This window comes from Spea bombifrons, chromosome 5, assembly GCF_027358695.1.
Source record: "Spea bombifrons isolate aSpeBom1 chromosome 5, aSpeBom1.2.pri, whole genome shotgun sequence".
NCBI classification, from domain to species: Eukaryota; Metazoa; Chordata; class Amphibia; order Anura; family Pelobatidae; genus Spea; species Spea bombifrons.
In genome coordinates this window covers 46,387,328-46,402,713 of record NC_071091.1, presented here as the reverse complement: position 1 = coordinate 46,402,713, position 15,386 = coordinate 46,387,328, and the positions used below count along the sequence as shown (strand labels likewise).

General features: G+C 42.5%; 1 protein-coding gene across 1 annotated transcript in view; it reads right to left on the bottom strand.

The window, feature by feature from the left end:
* The window catches only part of TRIP13 (thyroid hormone receptor interactor 13), a 133,283-nt gene that overhangs the window by 8,316 nt on the left and 109,581 nt on the right, over window positions 1–15,386 (bottom strand). Inside the window, 1 exon segment of the mRNA XM_053467316.1 lies at window positions 7,030–7,142. Within this exon segment, the coding sequence (XP_053323291.1) occupies window positions 7,030–7,142 (113 nt within the window).

The following is a 15,386-nucleotide window of genomic DNA, read 5'->3' as shown; positions in this document are numbered from 1 at the left end:
GCATTTGTTGGGTTGTGTGGGGACTAAGTTACCACATTTGGGATGTGTGCATTTTTTAAATTGGAATTTTTACACGTGGTCATCCTGCCCCTATATGTTATTTGGGACATTGTTGACGTTCGCCAATTCAATTTACCTCATAAAACTATTTATGCTTAAAAACTAGACACCCCAGGCTATTTCAAATGTCGGAATTTTAACTCTTTCCATACGCTAATTTTACCATCAGATTTGTCAAAATTTGTGGTGAAATATTTTTGTGTGTTTAGTTTTCAAATACATTTTACCTCAGGTATGAATTTACCGCTCCTGGTATATGTCAGTGTCAAACATCACCCCAATATGTGTTCAGCATATCCTGAGTACAATGATACTACCAATGCATGGGTTTGTCAGGTTATTTGGGAGGTAAAAGACCACCTTTGAAAGGTATGCATTTCTTTGCAATTTTGACATCTGGTCAATCTGGTCAAAATGTCCCCATACCATTACACTAGCCTCAATTTCCTGTTCTTAGCTGGCATGAGTGACACCTGGTGTGGTCTTTTGTTGCTGTAGACCATTTGCATTTTTTCACCTGATGGCAGAATTCGAAGTAGCTTAATTGGGGGGGGGGGGTTGCCTTCTTTTGGATCAAGAGTAGGAAGGTTAGGTAGAAGGGTTGAACTTGATAGACTTAGGTCTTTTGTACTATGTAACTTGCAGGTTAAAGCATCTCAATCAGAACATAAGGAGGAATAATCAATTGCATTTTGGATACAATATAAATTTACACTAGGAATATTCAAGTATAGTATCAGAATGTGAAAATTATAATCGCACATAACACGTTTTAGGAGAACCTAAACCTTTTCCCCAAAGAGGGCCAGTGGATCACGTAACAAAAAAATATTGCTGTACCTATTAGGACATAGTAGGAACTGGAACCAGTGGAGAGAAGAAAAAAAGGAGGAAAAAGGGAAGGGGTAAGGGGAAATTGGAATAGAATGATAAAATAAAACAAGAAAAAGATCCAGAAACCCACCCTAAGCAGAGCTTAGCTTGATCAGAGCTCTGAACTCTCTGGAGACAATCAATTTGGTCCAGCTCAGGCAGGTTGCGCGTGTAGGATTCCTACTTATCTGCCTGCTTCATCAAGTCCTCCATTGCCCTTATCTGCTTGACCTGGTTGGCCCAGCATCCAAGTGAAAGGAGGTGGGACGTCCACCACCTGCACAATCATGGCGTGAGCCTCTTCCCAAAATGGACTCACCGAATTGCATTCCCACCACATGTGAATGAGTTATAGGATCGCCAGCACATCGGGCCAGCGTCACAAAACATCCTACTGACGTGGAGAAGTGGTGTACCACATAGTAAGTATCTTGTATGCATTCTCTTGAATCTTGGTAGCCAGCGAGCAAGCGTGAACCCCCCCCTTGGGAGATCGATTTCTTTAGGATATCTTTTCATTTTTTTTTTAATGCAATCTGAGGGGACAGATTTCATATCATAACAGCGTACTGTCATATCTTTCTCGTCATTTTGCATCAAGTATAAACAAAATTATAGCTTTAGTCGAGATGACAAAAAGGAGAAAAATCATTTAGTTCATCCATTGTACCTCCCCAAATAAAATAAAAAAAATCTATATAGTGTTTGTACGTAATTATCTGGTCCACCCAAGTATGGCAATTATATATATGGTGGTGTTCCCAAAATGACATATAGAGATAAGCATAACTGGGTGAGACTTTTGTACCCATTCCGGTTCCAGTCTGTCGTAAATAGAAACTATCTTTAAAATAAAAATAGTTATTTTCAAGTACTGATCTAAGACCCTCTAATACTTTCTGTTCACTTTAAATATTTTCATCCTGTTCCAAAATGGCCTTAAGCCTGTTTTATGTGAAATATTGGTATATAGTGATGTAATGTTACTATGTAATTACTACTGTAATGTAACCAAGATATAATTTTTTTTCTATACAACATCCCTAAGTGTTTGTAATATACTTATTATCTTTCAGATGAGAACAACCTTTTTGTACTTGTGGTTGTAATATACAATCCAAATACAAACCCTTGATATAATAGAATTTATTCCAGAAACTATGGGTCTCCCTGGGGGTGAGGTTAGACTTTTGTGCAATTTTGGCAATATATAAAAGAGGTATCCTAGGAAATTGGAGGTTTAAATAACCAAATTCTTTTGTATTCAGGATACCTGATTCCCTTGCTCGAGTTTAAAACACATCCAATTTATCTATTTTCTTATATGTTATTACATCATCCATTTGGTGAAAATATTTCTTTATCATGATCTATGGTATTCATTATTGCTACCCACCCCCCAGGTTTTATTACTAGTGTTTGATCGTCTCTTAGTTGTTTGAGAGCTCTCCTTTCTTCTGGAGCTTTTGGGAGCTTTTTAACATCAAACATAACTAGGTGTTCAAATGTTTAGAAAAAAAAATATTTTAATTTTGTATGGACGAACTTAGATGTATCTGGAACCGTGGTATGTCCGACTAATGGATCTTTCAAGCAAAGGGATCTTGTGATTTTTTGCACATCTATATACCGTATTTGCATTTCTGGAGGCAGAGTAGCACATAGGGGGTCAAAAGGCATATCATGGTGCACAGCGGCATTTAGAGGGTTAAAAGGCATATCATGGTGCACAGTGGCATTTAGAGGGTTAAAAGGCATATCATGGTGCACAGTGACATATAGGGGGTATAAGGCATTTCTGGGGCAGAGTTGCAAGCCTGGGGGGCAGGTTGGAAAATAAAAGGAATAAAAAACAAAATATTTTTATCAATCATAGCTTTTATTAAAAAAATAGTTTACATAAATTAACATTTACTGGTAAAACTTTTTTCCTATAGGGTCGTCTTATATTCAGGCTTTTTCTTTTTTTTCCTAAATTAATGTTCAGATTTCGGGGGGTCATCTTATAATCGAGCAACTACGGTATATAAATATTAGACCCTGCTGCCGATAGCAGGTACAGATCAACACATTAACACACAAACCCAGCATCGCATGTATAGATCAACTGAAATTCACTTGTGAACTCAGCACTGAAGGTATAGATCAAATAATCCGAATCAGACATACAAATCCTGCAAACTCAGCACTGAGGGTATAGATCAAATACATGGTAACAGCTGAATAATAAGACATACACACCCTGTATTTGCAAGTATACATAAATAATGTATGGAAACACAGCATTGTAGATATGGATCTACAGAATAACACAAAAAACAGCTTTTAAGGTATAGATCTATTGGAATTTACATAAAAACACGACATTAAAGGTAAATCCCTAAATTAAGGCATAGATCACAGGTTGCACACCCCAAAGTCATCCCCATGGGATGTTCACACTGCTCACATAGAACCTGACAAGTACCCAGATAACACACATAGGATTTTCCATTTTTGTCCCCAAACAGCCCAGCACAAGTCAACTTTGTCCCCAAACAGTCCAGCCTGTGCCATCTTTGTCCCATAAATACCCTGCCTGTGCCATCTTGGTCCCGAAGGCTTAAACACCATGCTAGTACTATCTTTGCCTTCCCACAATTATACATCTGATACAAACAAACACTTTTACAGTCACTCACTAATTCACACTTTCATTCAGACAATTCATCCACACATTAATTCATACTCACTCATTCACTCATTCACTATCTACCCCCTTTCCCTACTCACTATTTACCCTCCCCTCCCTCTGTAGTTCACTCGCCTTTAAGTCCTGCAGCGGGCACTGCTTCTCTGCTGAGCTCCGGAATATTACATCATATTCCGGCGCTCAGCATGAAATGCCGGCACCGCAACACAGGTAGAGGCCTCGCGGACGAGAATGAGGGGCGCTTGTCAAAAAAATAAATAAATAAATATATATATATATATAAAAAAACAGACAGCGCCACAATATGCTGTACACCTACGGTTGTATTTACCTAATGTTTAAGCCCTGCTAAGCAACAGATCTCCTTGTAGGTAACACCATACAGTTCAAAGAGGATATACTTTTTTTTTTTTCAAATGACTGTGCATACATATACACACACACACATATATATATGTGACGCGCCACCCTCTACCCAGTCAGCTGTTCTTTGCTTCCTCCCAGAACTGCAAAGGTTAACCGCTTCCAGCGCTAGACAATACTACGAGGAAGTGATCGGGAACCAGCTCTGCATCCTCAGTATAGTAGCACTTTAGCCCGCCGAGACGTAGCCAGATACGGTGCTGCAATTGTCCTGAAAATGGGGGGCTCTACGTGGCTGTAAACACTCCATGTGCCTGACTGGGACCTAGCCGCAAATCCATGGAACTGTGCGGCGCCTTGGAATCGTGGCAATGCCTGCCGAGAATTGGAACTGCGTCGCTGTATACATCTGTTGTCCCGCTACGTCGCTACGTCGCTCTTTTGGGGTTACGCTACACTCGTAGTTACGGAGGACCTGGGTTTACCCAGCTGCGGCTATGGAAAGGATCAACACAGGAGTACGAGGAGTTTACATATCTATGTGCCATGATTTATGAATACCCCCACCAAAAAATTATTGAAGATCCATATATGGAAAAAAGAACAATAACAAAAATCAACGATAACAGAAGCCAGTAATAACCTCCTTTTTTTTTTACATCACATATTTTCGAGCAAATATGATAAGATGAGGCAATTTATATGTTATTATTATAACATTTGATGAATTTCTGTATTTATTTTTAATTTATGCACCATTTTTTATATAGTATATATTTACATACACAATTGGTCATTAACATTGATATTGTTTTGCACGGTCACTTTTGCATATGATTATAAATGCATTCATAATATTATTATTTATAATTTTTTATTATTTCACTTAATTTATTCATTACACAAATATTCTTTATTTATATGACCAATTGATTATTCACACTGACATCTATTTTTGCACAATTATCTATTTATAAATATGTACTTCATAAAAATTTATAGAAGTGATATATCTAGGCTCATATATTTATGCACTTAAATATAACCTTTAACTTAGCACCACATGCACTTTATATTTATTCACTTGTAATAATTTTCATTTATGTAGTTATTTACTTTGGCATTATGGTTCGTTGAGAAATGAATGAAGGATTAATTCCGTGCTGAGTCCTAGTGCGCCGGCGGGGCGATGGCCGCCCAGAGGTCCTGCTTTAGCCCGATGCTTTGACCAAGGTGCGCATGCTCGATGAATGTTTTCTCGAGTCTGCGCACTGTGGAAGAGACATGGGATGCGAGGCAGTGAATTACTGGGCGGAGACGCGGCATCGGCGCCAATTTGGGTTCAGCACGTAACGTCCTATGGGAGGGGTATATATACATCTACATGACAAGGCAATAACAGTGACCCCTTGAAAAAGGAGAACCGAAACGGCGTAGGGAAAGTGGAGGTTATAATTATGGGTAAGCATGATAGCACTTTATGGACATTTCATTGACTATTGGATTATTTGTGTATGCTTGCAACTTTACAAGGGTACAATATGTTATAGAATTAACGGGTGCACTCCATAGTGAGTAATTGATAATACTATTAAAATGATAAAGCACCTTATTCTTTATTGATGAAATCCAATTTATGAAATGCTGTGTGTGTTTTTATATTTTTCTGTATAATAAAGCAATATACTTTTTATAACATAAGGGCTTGTTTAGAACTCTTTTCTTTTGGTGTGCAGGCTATGGAACTCTGGCCTGGCTACTGCTCGGACTAGGCGTCACCCCAAAACAGTAACTTTTTGTCAGGTGGGCATTGCTGGCCGTAGAACTGTATGGAGCCTCAGGGCTGTCTGTAAGTGATGGGATTAAACCCCAGATCCAATTATATTTATGTGTATAAACAGTTGTGCTTGTTCCAAATAAACTGAGTTTGTGTTTTCCACCTCAACCTTAGTTGTGTCTGATAATTGAGGTGGGCTGCCATGACAACTTATTGTTAAATTCAGGACAATATTAGCACTGTGAAGCCAAGATCCGGCTAGCCACACGGCTCCATTAGATTGTTGTTCTGCTTCGCCTTGTCCAACACTGAAAGGTGTCTCGGCAAAAGGAAGCGCAACTTGGTGGGAGTACCCAGTGTCCCGTTAAAAAAAATAAAAAAAAAAAAAATATATATATATATATATATATATATATATTTTAAATTATGAAAACTTTACCTTGACCATATAAAGGCAAATTCAAAACTCAAGTGTAGTAATTGCCATTGTAATTAGGAAATGTATTTTGTAAATATGTGCATGTAAAGATCTGAAGGGCACTAACAGTGGGCATAGTGTTTCATTCACTAGTATTTGGCTGGTGAATCCTTCATCACCCAAGCTTCACGTGCCATGAGAGGAGCTTCTAGTGAAAGGTCTTTGACTCTGCAGAGGGTTAACCAATATTTTGCTGAATTGCCAAACTCCACTCCTGAGATAAGTTACTGGTTCAAATTACCACTGCACAATTATCAAACTTCCCCACAGGCAATGGAGAATGTATACGCAGTTCATTATGTATGCAAATTTTCATCAAATGGGTTACCGTATTGGCCCGAATATAGGCTGCACTTTTTCGGCTTATGTGCGGCTTATATTCGGGGTCTAGCGCCCGACGCCCGGGACAGGCAGTTCCGGGCGCCGGGCAGGCAGCAGGGTTAGGATACAGATCCCCCGCAGCGGTGCAGGGGACCTGCATCCTAATCTCTAATACGCTCAGAGAGCCTCCCCTGCCGGCACTTTACACGGGGGGAGTGCCGGCACGGGAGATTGTCTAAGTGCATCGTGCAGACGTTCACCGGCAGCAGCGATGCACGTAAACAGCCTCCGCTGCCGGCACGTCTGTACGATGTGCTTTAACAAAGCACCAAACTTTTAGGGTGCAGCCTATATACGGGGGCGGCCTATATCCGAGCCAATACGGTATATACATTAATTTGGCAAAGACTGTAGCTATCTTGAAGAAACAAAGTATAAACCAGCATATAATTGCATTTGTATTACCTGGAAATATCATTCAATAGCAGACTGAGTTTTGATACTTTATTTTCCACATAGCCAATCATTTCTAGGTCTCTTAAAGTTAGTAGTTGTTGTCTTGGATATATTATTTGACACTAGAAAAAAAAACATTAAAATAAAGTAAGCTTCTTTCACAGCAATCCGAAATATAGACAAAAAAATAGAAAAGCACAATGAACAATGATTATACATATATTACTTGCACTAATGCTGGAGGGTCATAGGGCAATACAATGATTATCCGTATCTTTATATACAGTTGTGCTCAAAAGTTTACATACCCTGGCAGAAATTGTGAAATGTTGGCATGGATCTCATACAAAAATATATCATGCAAAAAAATGTTAGTGATGAAATGAATCCATTTATGAATCCTTTTTAAATCATAATGATAACATACCGTCCAAATGGCCCTGATTAAAAATTTACATACCCCTGAATGTTTGGCCTTGTTACAGACACACACAAGAGTAAACGGCAATTAAAAGGTTCATTTCCCACACCTGTGGCTTTTAAATTGCAATTTGAGTCTGTGTATAAGTAGTCAATGAGTTTGTTAGCTCTCACGAGGATGCATTGAGCAGGCTAGATACTGAGCCGTAGGCAGCAGAAAAGAACTGTCAAAAGACCTGCGTTACAAGGTAATGGAACTTTATAAAGATGAAAACGGATATAAAAAGATATCCAAAGCCTTGAAAATACCAGGCAGTACTGTTTAATCACTTAAGAAGAGTAAACCTGGGGGATCTATTGATACCAAGCCAAGGTCAGGTAGACCAACAAAGATTTGAGCCACAACTGCCAGAAGAAATGTTCGGGATACAAAGAAAAGCCCACAAGAAACTGCTGATCTACTGGGATTTTCATGCACAACCATCTCTAAGGTTTACAGAGAATGGTCCGAAAAAGAGAAAATATGCAGTGAGCGGCAGTTGTGTGGAGAAAATGCCTTGTTAATGTCAGAGGAGAATGGGCAGACTGGTTCGAGATGACAGAAAGGCAACTGTGACTCAAATAACCACTTGTTACAACCAAGGTATGCAGAATACCATCTCTGAACACACAGCACGTCGAACCTTGAAGCAGATGGGCTACAGAAGCAGAAGACCACACCGGGTGCCAACCCTGTCAGCTAAGAACAGGAAACTGAGGCTACAATTCGCACAGGCTCAGCTAAATTGGACAATGGAAAACAGGAAGAACGTTGCCTGGTCTGATGAGTCTCGATTCCACCTGCAACATTCAGATGGCAGGGTCAGACTTTGGAGTAAACAAGCATGGATCCATCCTGCCTTGTATCAATGGTTCAGGCTGGTGGTGTAATGGTGTGGGGGACATTTTCTTGGCACACTTTGGGCCCAAACAATACAATACAAGTACTAAACAAGTATTGTTACTGACCATGTCCATTCCTTTATGACCACAGTGTACCCATCTTCTGATGGCTGCTTCCAGCAGGATAATGCAAACTGGTTTCTTGAACATGACAATGAGTTCACTGTACTCCAATTGCCTCCACAGTCATCAGATCTCAATCCAATAAAGCACCTTTGGGATGTGGTGAAACAGGAGATTTGCATCATGGATGTGCATCCGACAAATCTGTAGCAACTGCTTGATGCCATAATGTCCATATAACGGGTTCACCACAAGAGCTGTTGTAACTCCCAGAAATGACCCAGATGTATCCTCCTGTTGTCCCTGAAATCACTTCCAGCACCAGTCAGCATGCACACCTTGGAACCCTATGTGTAGCCAATAAGTAAACACGAATACCTTGAAAGCAAGAATGGACATTTTATTTTTGTAAAACATAGCTTCATATAGCCACAGAACTGCATTAATATAAACAGATATTCATATACAACTCAACCTTTAATTCCTCTAGCAGCAATCCTATTAACGGGATTAGTTAAACAATGAAGTTCCTACCTGTGCAATCTTTATTTGACAGCCAGGCTGGAACCATCTCTGAGTACCCTGGGGCCCTGTATGACAGGTCATTCTGCCACATATCTCCCCTTTAAAAAGAAGACTGAACTGGGGCCAGACCTGGGTCTGCAACCAGTTCAGTCGGGGAGCATGGCTCCATCACTCTTAGAGTTATGAATATAGGGGAGCTATATTCACCAAAAGTCACCTGTCCCACTAACCAGTACTGGGGTGCACCTGACAACTGGGGAGTTTGGGTCCCAGGCAAGGACAGCAGTCCCACTCACCAAGGCAGGGAGATAGGGTCCATAATCTGTGGGTAGCAGGCTTGCTTTCAGTCCCCTCCAGGGGCCCCAGTGATGGACAGTTCCATCACACACTGCGTCACATATCTCGTTTTTCGGGGGGAGACTGACGTCGGAGAAGACCCCAGACGGTTTGACTCGAAAGTCAGCCTGTAGATCTGGACCACCACTGCCAGCCAATTGGTACTCCCCAAAAATGTTTTCAACAACAACAAAAATAAAACAGAACTCACCCAGCCACACTCTCCCAAATAACGTAACTATCAATCCTGGGCCGCCGAAGTCATCACCCTCTGGCAGGTAATCATCCTTCAGCTGTGGACACCAGTGTGCAGCCTGCCAATACAGGGCCCGGTATCCACAATCCACAGTCATTTCAAGTGGAAGCAACTCAGCCACCAGGTCCTCTTGGGGCTGCTCTCCCAGGTACGGCATTCGCCAATCTAGTTGTAGCACGTACCATTGGAGGATGGGAGGACCATTCCCCGGACACCCTGATCCACTCAGAGCCTCCATCTAAGCATTCAGGTAGTTCGCGACTCTGCTGTGCACCAACACGTCCTGTAGCGCTGGAACCATCTTTAGCTTGCTGCTGCAAGGCCGATCCCGCCACTGTCACCAATTCAACGGGTTCACCAAGAGAGCTGTTGTAACGCCCAGAGATGACCCAGATGTATCCTCCTGTTGTTCCCGAAATCACTTCCAGCAACAGTCAGCATGCACACCTTGGAACCCTGCTATGTGTACCCAATAAGTAGACATGACTACCATGAATTGAGTACAGTAAGAATGAAGATTTTATTGTCATAAAACATATATCCACAGAACTGCATTAAGCGAAACAGATACATGTATACAACCCAACCTTTAACTCCTCTGGCAGCAATCCTATTAATGGGATTAGTTAAACAATTAAGTCCCTGTCTCTACTATCTTTATTTGACAGCCAGGCTGGAGCCATCTCTGAGTACCCTGGGGCCCTGTAGGACAGATCATTCCGTCACATATCTCCCCTTTAACCTCTTAAGGAGCAGGCAGGTTTTTTTTTTTTTTTTGTTTTTTTTTTTACTTTTCTTACCCTTTGGGACCGAGGCTGTTTTAACACTTTTGCGGTGCTCGTGTTTAAATGAGTGAGGAGAAAATTAAAGATAGTGTACCCATACAAGTTATATATTGTTTTTTTCAGGACAAAGGGGCTTTCTTCTACCTTTTAATCATATTTAAATTTCCTATAAAATCATATTTAATTTCCTATTAAAAAAAAAAAAATATGAAAAATTTAAAAAAACCCTACTTTTATTTGAAAAATCTTTTACTCACCCAAAAAGCTAATGAACAAACTGCTTAATAGATTCTACTATTTGTCCTGAGTTTAGAAATACAAAAAATGTATTGAAAAGGAAGGGAGGGAACAAAAAGTGTGTCACCAGGGATTGGCAGGGATTCCTGTTTTCCTGCCATCCCAGGTGACACTACGGATAGATATACCAAAGAAGAAGGGTGGGCAAACTCAGGAAGAAAAAACAGTCTCAAGGACCTTATGTCCGAAAAGCGAGTCTTCCTGCGCCATCTTATTGAGTCGGTATTGTTTGACAAAAGTATAGAGTCCACCAAGTAGCTGTCTTGCAGATCTGTTCAGGATAAATGCGAAATCGCTCATCCCAGGAAGTGGAGACTGCTCTAGTAGAGTGGGCACCAATCCCACCAGGTGGAAGGCTGGCCAGCTGCAGAATATGCCAAGCTGATGGCCGCAATAATCCACTTAGCAATGGAGCTCTTGGAAATGCTGAGACCTCTGTTGGGGCCTGAATAGGCCACAAATAAGCGAGAGGACTTGCACAGGGGCAGAGTTTGTTCCAAATAAAGGGTGAGGCTCTCTTCAGGTCTAGAGTATGTAGAGCTTCTTCATCTGCTGAACGGGGAGATGGAAAAAAGGTAGGCAACATGATCTCCTGGTTTTTGTGGAAGGCCCAAAGTACACTTGGGCGCAAATTTCGGAGGCAGAGAGAGCACAACTTTATCCGGGAAGAAACGTAGAAACGGCTCCTTCATAGATAGAGCCTGAAGTTCACTAATACGTCTAGCTGTAGTAATGGCCACCGAAGGATGAGATTAAGGTTCCAGGGAACCATCTTGGTGACAGGACAAGGACGCATACGGACGATGGCCTTGGAAAACCGCCTGACAACTTGTAGTGGGATGAGATCAAATCCCAGCAAGGCACTGATGGCAGAAATCTGTACCTTGATAGTAGATGGTTGAAGCCCACTGTCAAATCCATCTTGTAAAAGGTCCAGAATAGATCCTGGGGAACAGAATGAAGGAAAAGTTCCTTTGGAGCCACACCAACTGTGAAACTTCTTCCATATCTTAATGTATCTGAGGGAGGTAACCTTCTTTCTTCACTAAGAAGTGTCTCAGCCACTGGAATGGAGAAACCCTGGGCCCTCAGTATCTCACGTTCAACCCCCAGGCCGTCAGTTGGAAGATTGCAGGATTTGGCTGAAAAAACTGACCCTGACGAGGAAGGTCTCTCCTCAGGGGGGTTGTGTAACTGAGGGTGACCAAGTCCGCATACCAGGCATCTACAGCCAATCCTGATGATTGAGGGAGAAGGCCGGAACCTGAGAATTGCCTCTGGATGCCATCAGATCGATCTAGGGTAAACCCCACTGCTGGACAATGAATTTGAAAGCCGCTGGATGCAGAGCCCACTCGCCGCTCAGAACGGGAGTTCTGCTCAGGAAATCCGCTTGAGAATGTCCCTTTGAGGTAGACTGGGGACAGGGTCATCAAATGGGACTCTGCCCAAAAGGAAATCCTGAGAGATATACATATTAGACGGGGGCTTGTTGTACCTCCTTGATTGTTGAAATATGCTACTACTGCCTGGTTGTCGGAGCGTAACAGAATGTTGCCGGCTAGCAGATGTTCCCAGTTCCCAGCTCTTTCCACCGCAAGCAACTCCAGAAGGAGTTGCACAGCTGGGGACCAAAGACCTTGAACAGACCAGTCTAGATATGTGGCTCCCCATCCTCTGATGCTTGCGTCAGTGGTGAGAAGCTCCTTGGCGGATAAGGACCATCTTCTCCTCTCAGCTAGGGTGTCCCGTTGGAGCCACCAATTGAGGGGCGTTCTGACGTGAGGAGGAAGACTGACGAGTCTGTCCAGAGTCAACTGGTTCCCCTCTAGATGATGGATCCATCTCTGAAGAATCCTCATGTGGGCCAGGGCCCAAGGAACTGCGTACCTCGTGGAGACCATCTTGCCCAGAAGGGGCATGCACGTCCTTAAAGAGCTTCTGTGCACAGAGAGAACCCTGCATACCACCAAACAAATCCCATTGATCCTGGCAGGTGGAAGAAAAGCTTTCCCAGAGCAAGAATCCAGACATAGGCCCAGGAACACAAGTTGTTGAGAGGGAATGGTGTGGGACCCAATTCAGAATCCAGCCGAGCTTCTGTAATGCGTCGACCATTCTGGAAAGGTGAGACTGGAGAACCGGAGCCGAACGGGCATTGATAAGCCAGTCCTCCAGATAAGGAATAACTGAAATTCCTTGACTTCTGAAATGGGCCATAAGGCCCGTCTAGCCCTGGCTGTCATTCTGATGATCTTAATAGAAGCATCACAGAGAAAGTCCACGGCAGTTTAACAGCGGTGACATTCTTGAGGATAGCCTCTCTAGAAGTCTTGGCGGCAATATCTTCGTCAATCTGCGAGAGGCAAATCTTAACTGTTCTGGAGGCAGATGCGATTCCTGGCTTGAAAACAGCAGCAGAGGCCTCAAAAGACTTTTTAACGGCTGCTTCAGCTTTCTTCTCAATGAGGTCAAAGAAATGTGAGCCATCTTCAAATGGCAAAGTAGTTTTTCTGGAGACCCTCATAACTGCGGTATCAACCAGAGGGGTAGCACAAAACCGGGCAAAGTCCTCATCAAAAGGAAATAAACGTTTCACCCGCCTAGACAGGTTAACCCTTCTTGATGCCATTCCTGCTTAATAATTTCAGTGCAGGATGAACAGGAAAGGAGGCTGAATGCTTGGGGAAACGGGTCATTCTTCTGGGTAGCAGTCTCTTCTAAATACATCGCAGACCTCACCACGGATATAAGAGTCTCAATTTCTTCCACCGGGAACAGAAAACAACTATCTTCCCGGATCTCTCCTTCCTCAGAAGGACACTCCTCCACCTCAGGATAATCGAATTCTGAGTCCGATAACAGTGGCTGACGACCCAGGAGAGAGGGATCTTGCACCGCCGGAAGGTGGGGGTAGGCAGAAACAGGGACAGTCTGACGAAAGGCATAGAAGGTAGACTGCATCTCCTCTTTCAGCCAGGCAAAAAAAACTCTCTTACACCAGAAGCCTCAGAATCCGCAACTGATTTCAGGCAAGCGGAGCAAAGCTTCTTCCTGGAATCATGCAAAGCTTTGTGACACGCAGAGCACTGCGCATGTTTGGTCTCCATCAAAGCCTTTTTAGGCTTGTCCTCAACAGAGGGCGGCTCAGAATTATCAGGAGCCGACATAGCCACTTCAGATGCAACAGCACCCTAGCAAATTTAAACAGCAAGGAGCAGGAACCGAAATATCCAATTAATACTCACCCTGAGACTTGTAATCAGGCAGTAAGCCGCAACAGCGCCAAAAATCCGGCCGAAAACGAGGCTTGAAACGCACTACTGGAAGTGCGTAATGCCCCGAACCGGAAGCCAATGAGACGCCATGTTGGACGACGCTGGGAAGCCGAACAGCTGCCCTGCAGCAAACAAGCCAACCAGGACTTCCGTGAGGAGGAGCGGGAGCCGAGAGGACACCCCGCCAGCAAAGCAAGTGTGCGCTGTGCGGCTTAGCTCGGGGAATCGGCTCAACCTAGAGCCGAGGGAAAAATAACAAATGGGAGACAAGTCCTCCCTACCTGATATAGGGCAGGAAAAAAACTGGGGATAGTAGGAGGGGAGGAGTTTTTAAAGTTTTGAGTCCTGCCCTATCTCAAGTACAGAGGAGGAGTCTATCCGTAGTGTCACCTGGGATGGCAGGGAAATTGCGCTTCAGGTATGGATTTACAGCTCCTGGTATACGTCACCCCGATATGTGTTCACCAATATCTCCCGAATACAGTGATACCCCCCATGGGTTTGTCGGGTTGTTTGGGAGGTAAAACGCCACATTTGGGAAGTGTGCATTTTTAAACTTGGAACTTTACATCTGGTCCTACTGCCCCCATGTCCTAATAGGGCCATCTTTGAAGCCGGCTAATTCAATTTACCCCATCAAACCATATATTTTTGAAAACTAGACACCCCAAGGTATTTTAAATGCTAGTATTTTAACCCTTTTCCATGCATGAAATTCTACCACCAGCCTTTGCCAGTTTGTGGTAGTAATTTTGTTTGTATTTCATTCACACAAATTATATTTCAGGACAAGTTTATAGCTCCAGGTATACGTTGTGGTGAACTTGAAAAAGACCTCATTGTGAGGTCGAAACTTTTTTTGTCTCAATAAATCTGCCTGACGCTGGAACTCTTGAGTGCCTGGAGCCTTTATTTACCTACTACAATTGGAGGTTTGGCAGACATGTACCATTTAAAAAAGAAAATATATAATTAGCAGGCAGAATGGGGGAAGCACAAAATAAAAAGGACTGCATTATGCTAGCTGGCTTAAAGACCACCACTATCATTGCTAACTTACAAAAGGAATTAAAAGAGATAGAGGAACAGAGGGATACATATTTGGTTTAAATCACTGAACTCCAGAACATGGTAATGGAGTATAAAAATAAAACCTGAAAACACAAGGGAATATTTACATAATAGGCCAAAACTCTATCTACCGCAAGCCCCAATAACTGTCTCAGAAAGTTTCAACGTGCAACAAATGCCAATTTGTTTCTCTACTCAGACACGTCCTTTGCCTATGGCTGAGAAGGATAGTTTCCAAAAATGGTGGGGAAACCTGGCAACCAATGATTTTAACAATTTTACACATTGGTTTCAGAGGGGAGCAGAGAGAGCTAGAAAAGGAGGTCTTAAATTAGAGGAATGGACAGAACTGTTAGAGTATGCTATGGGCCCATAGTTAGTATTTTACTGGGA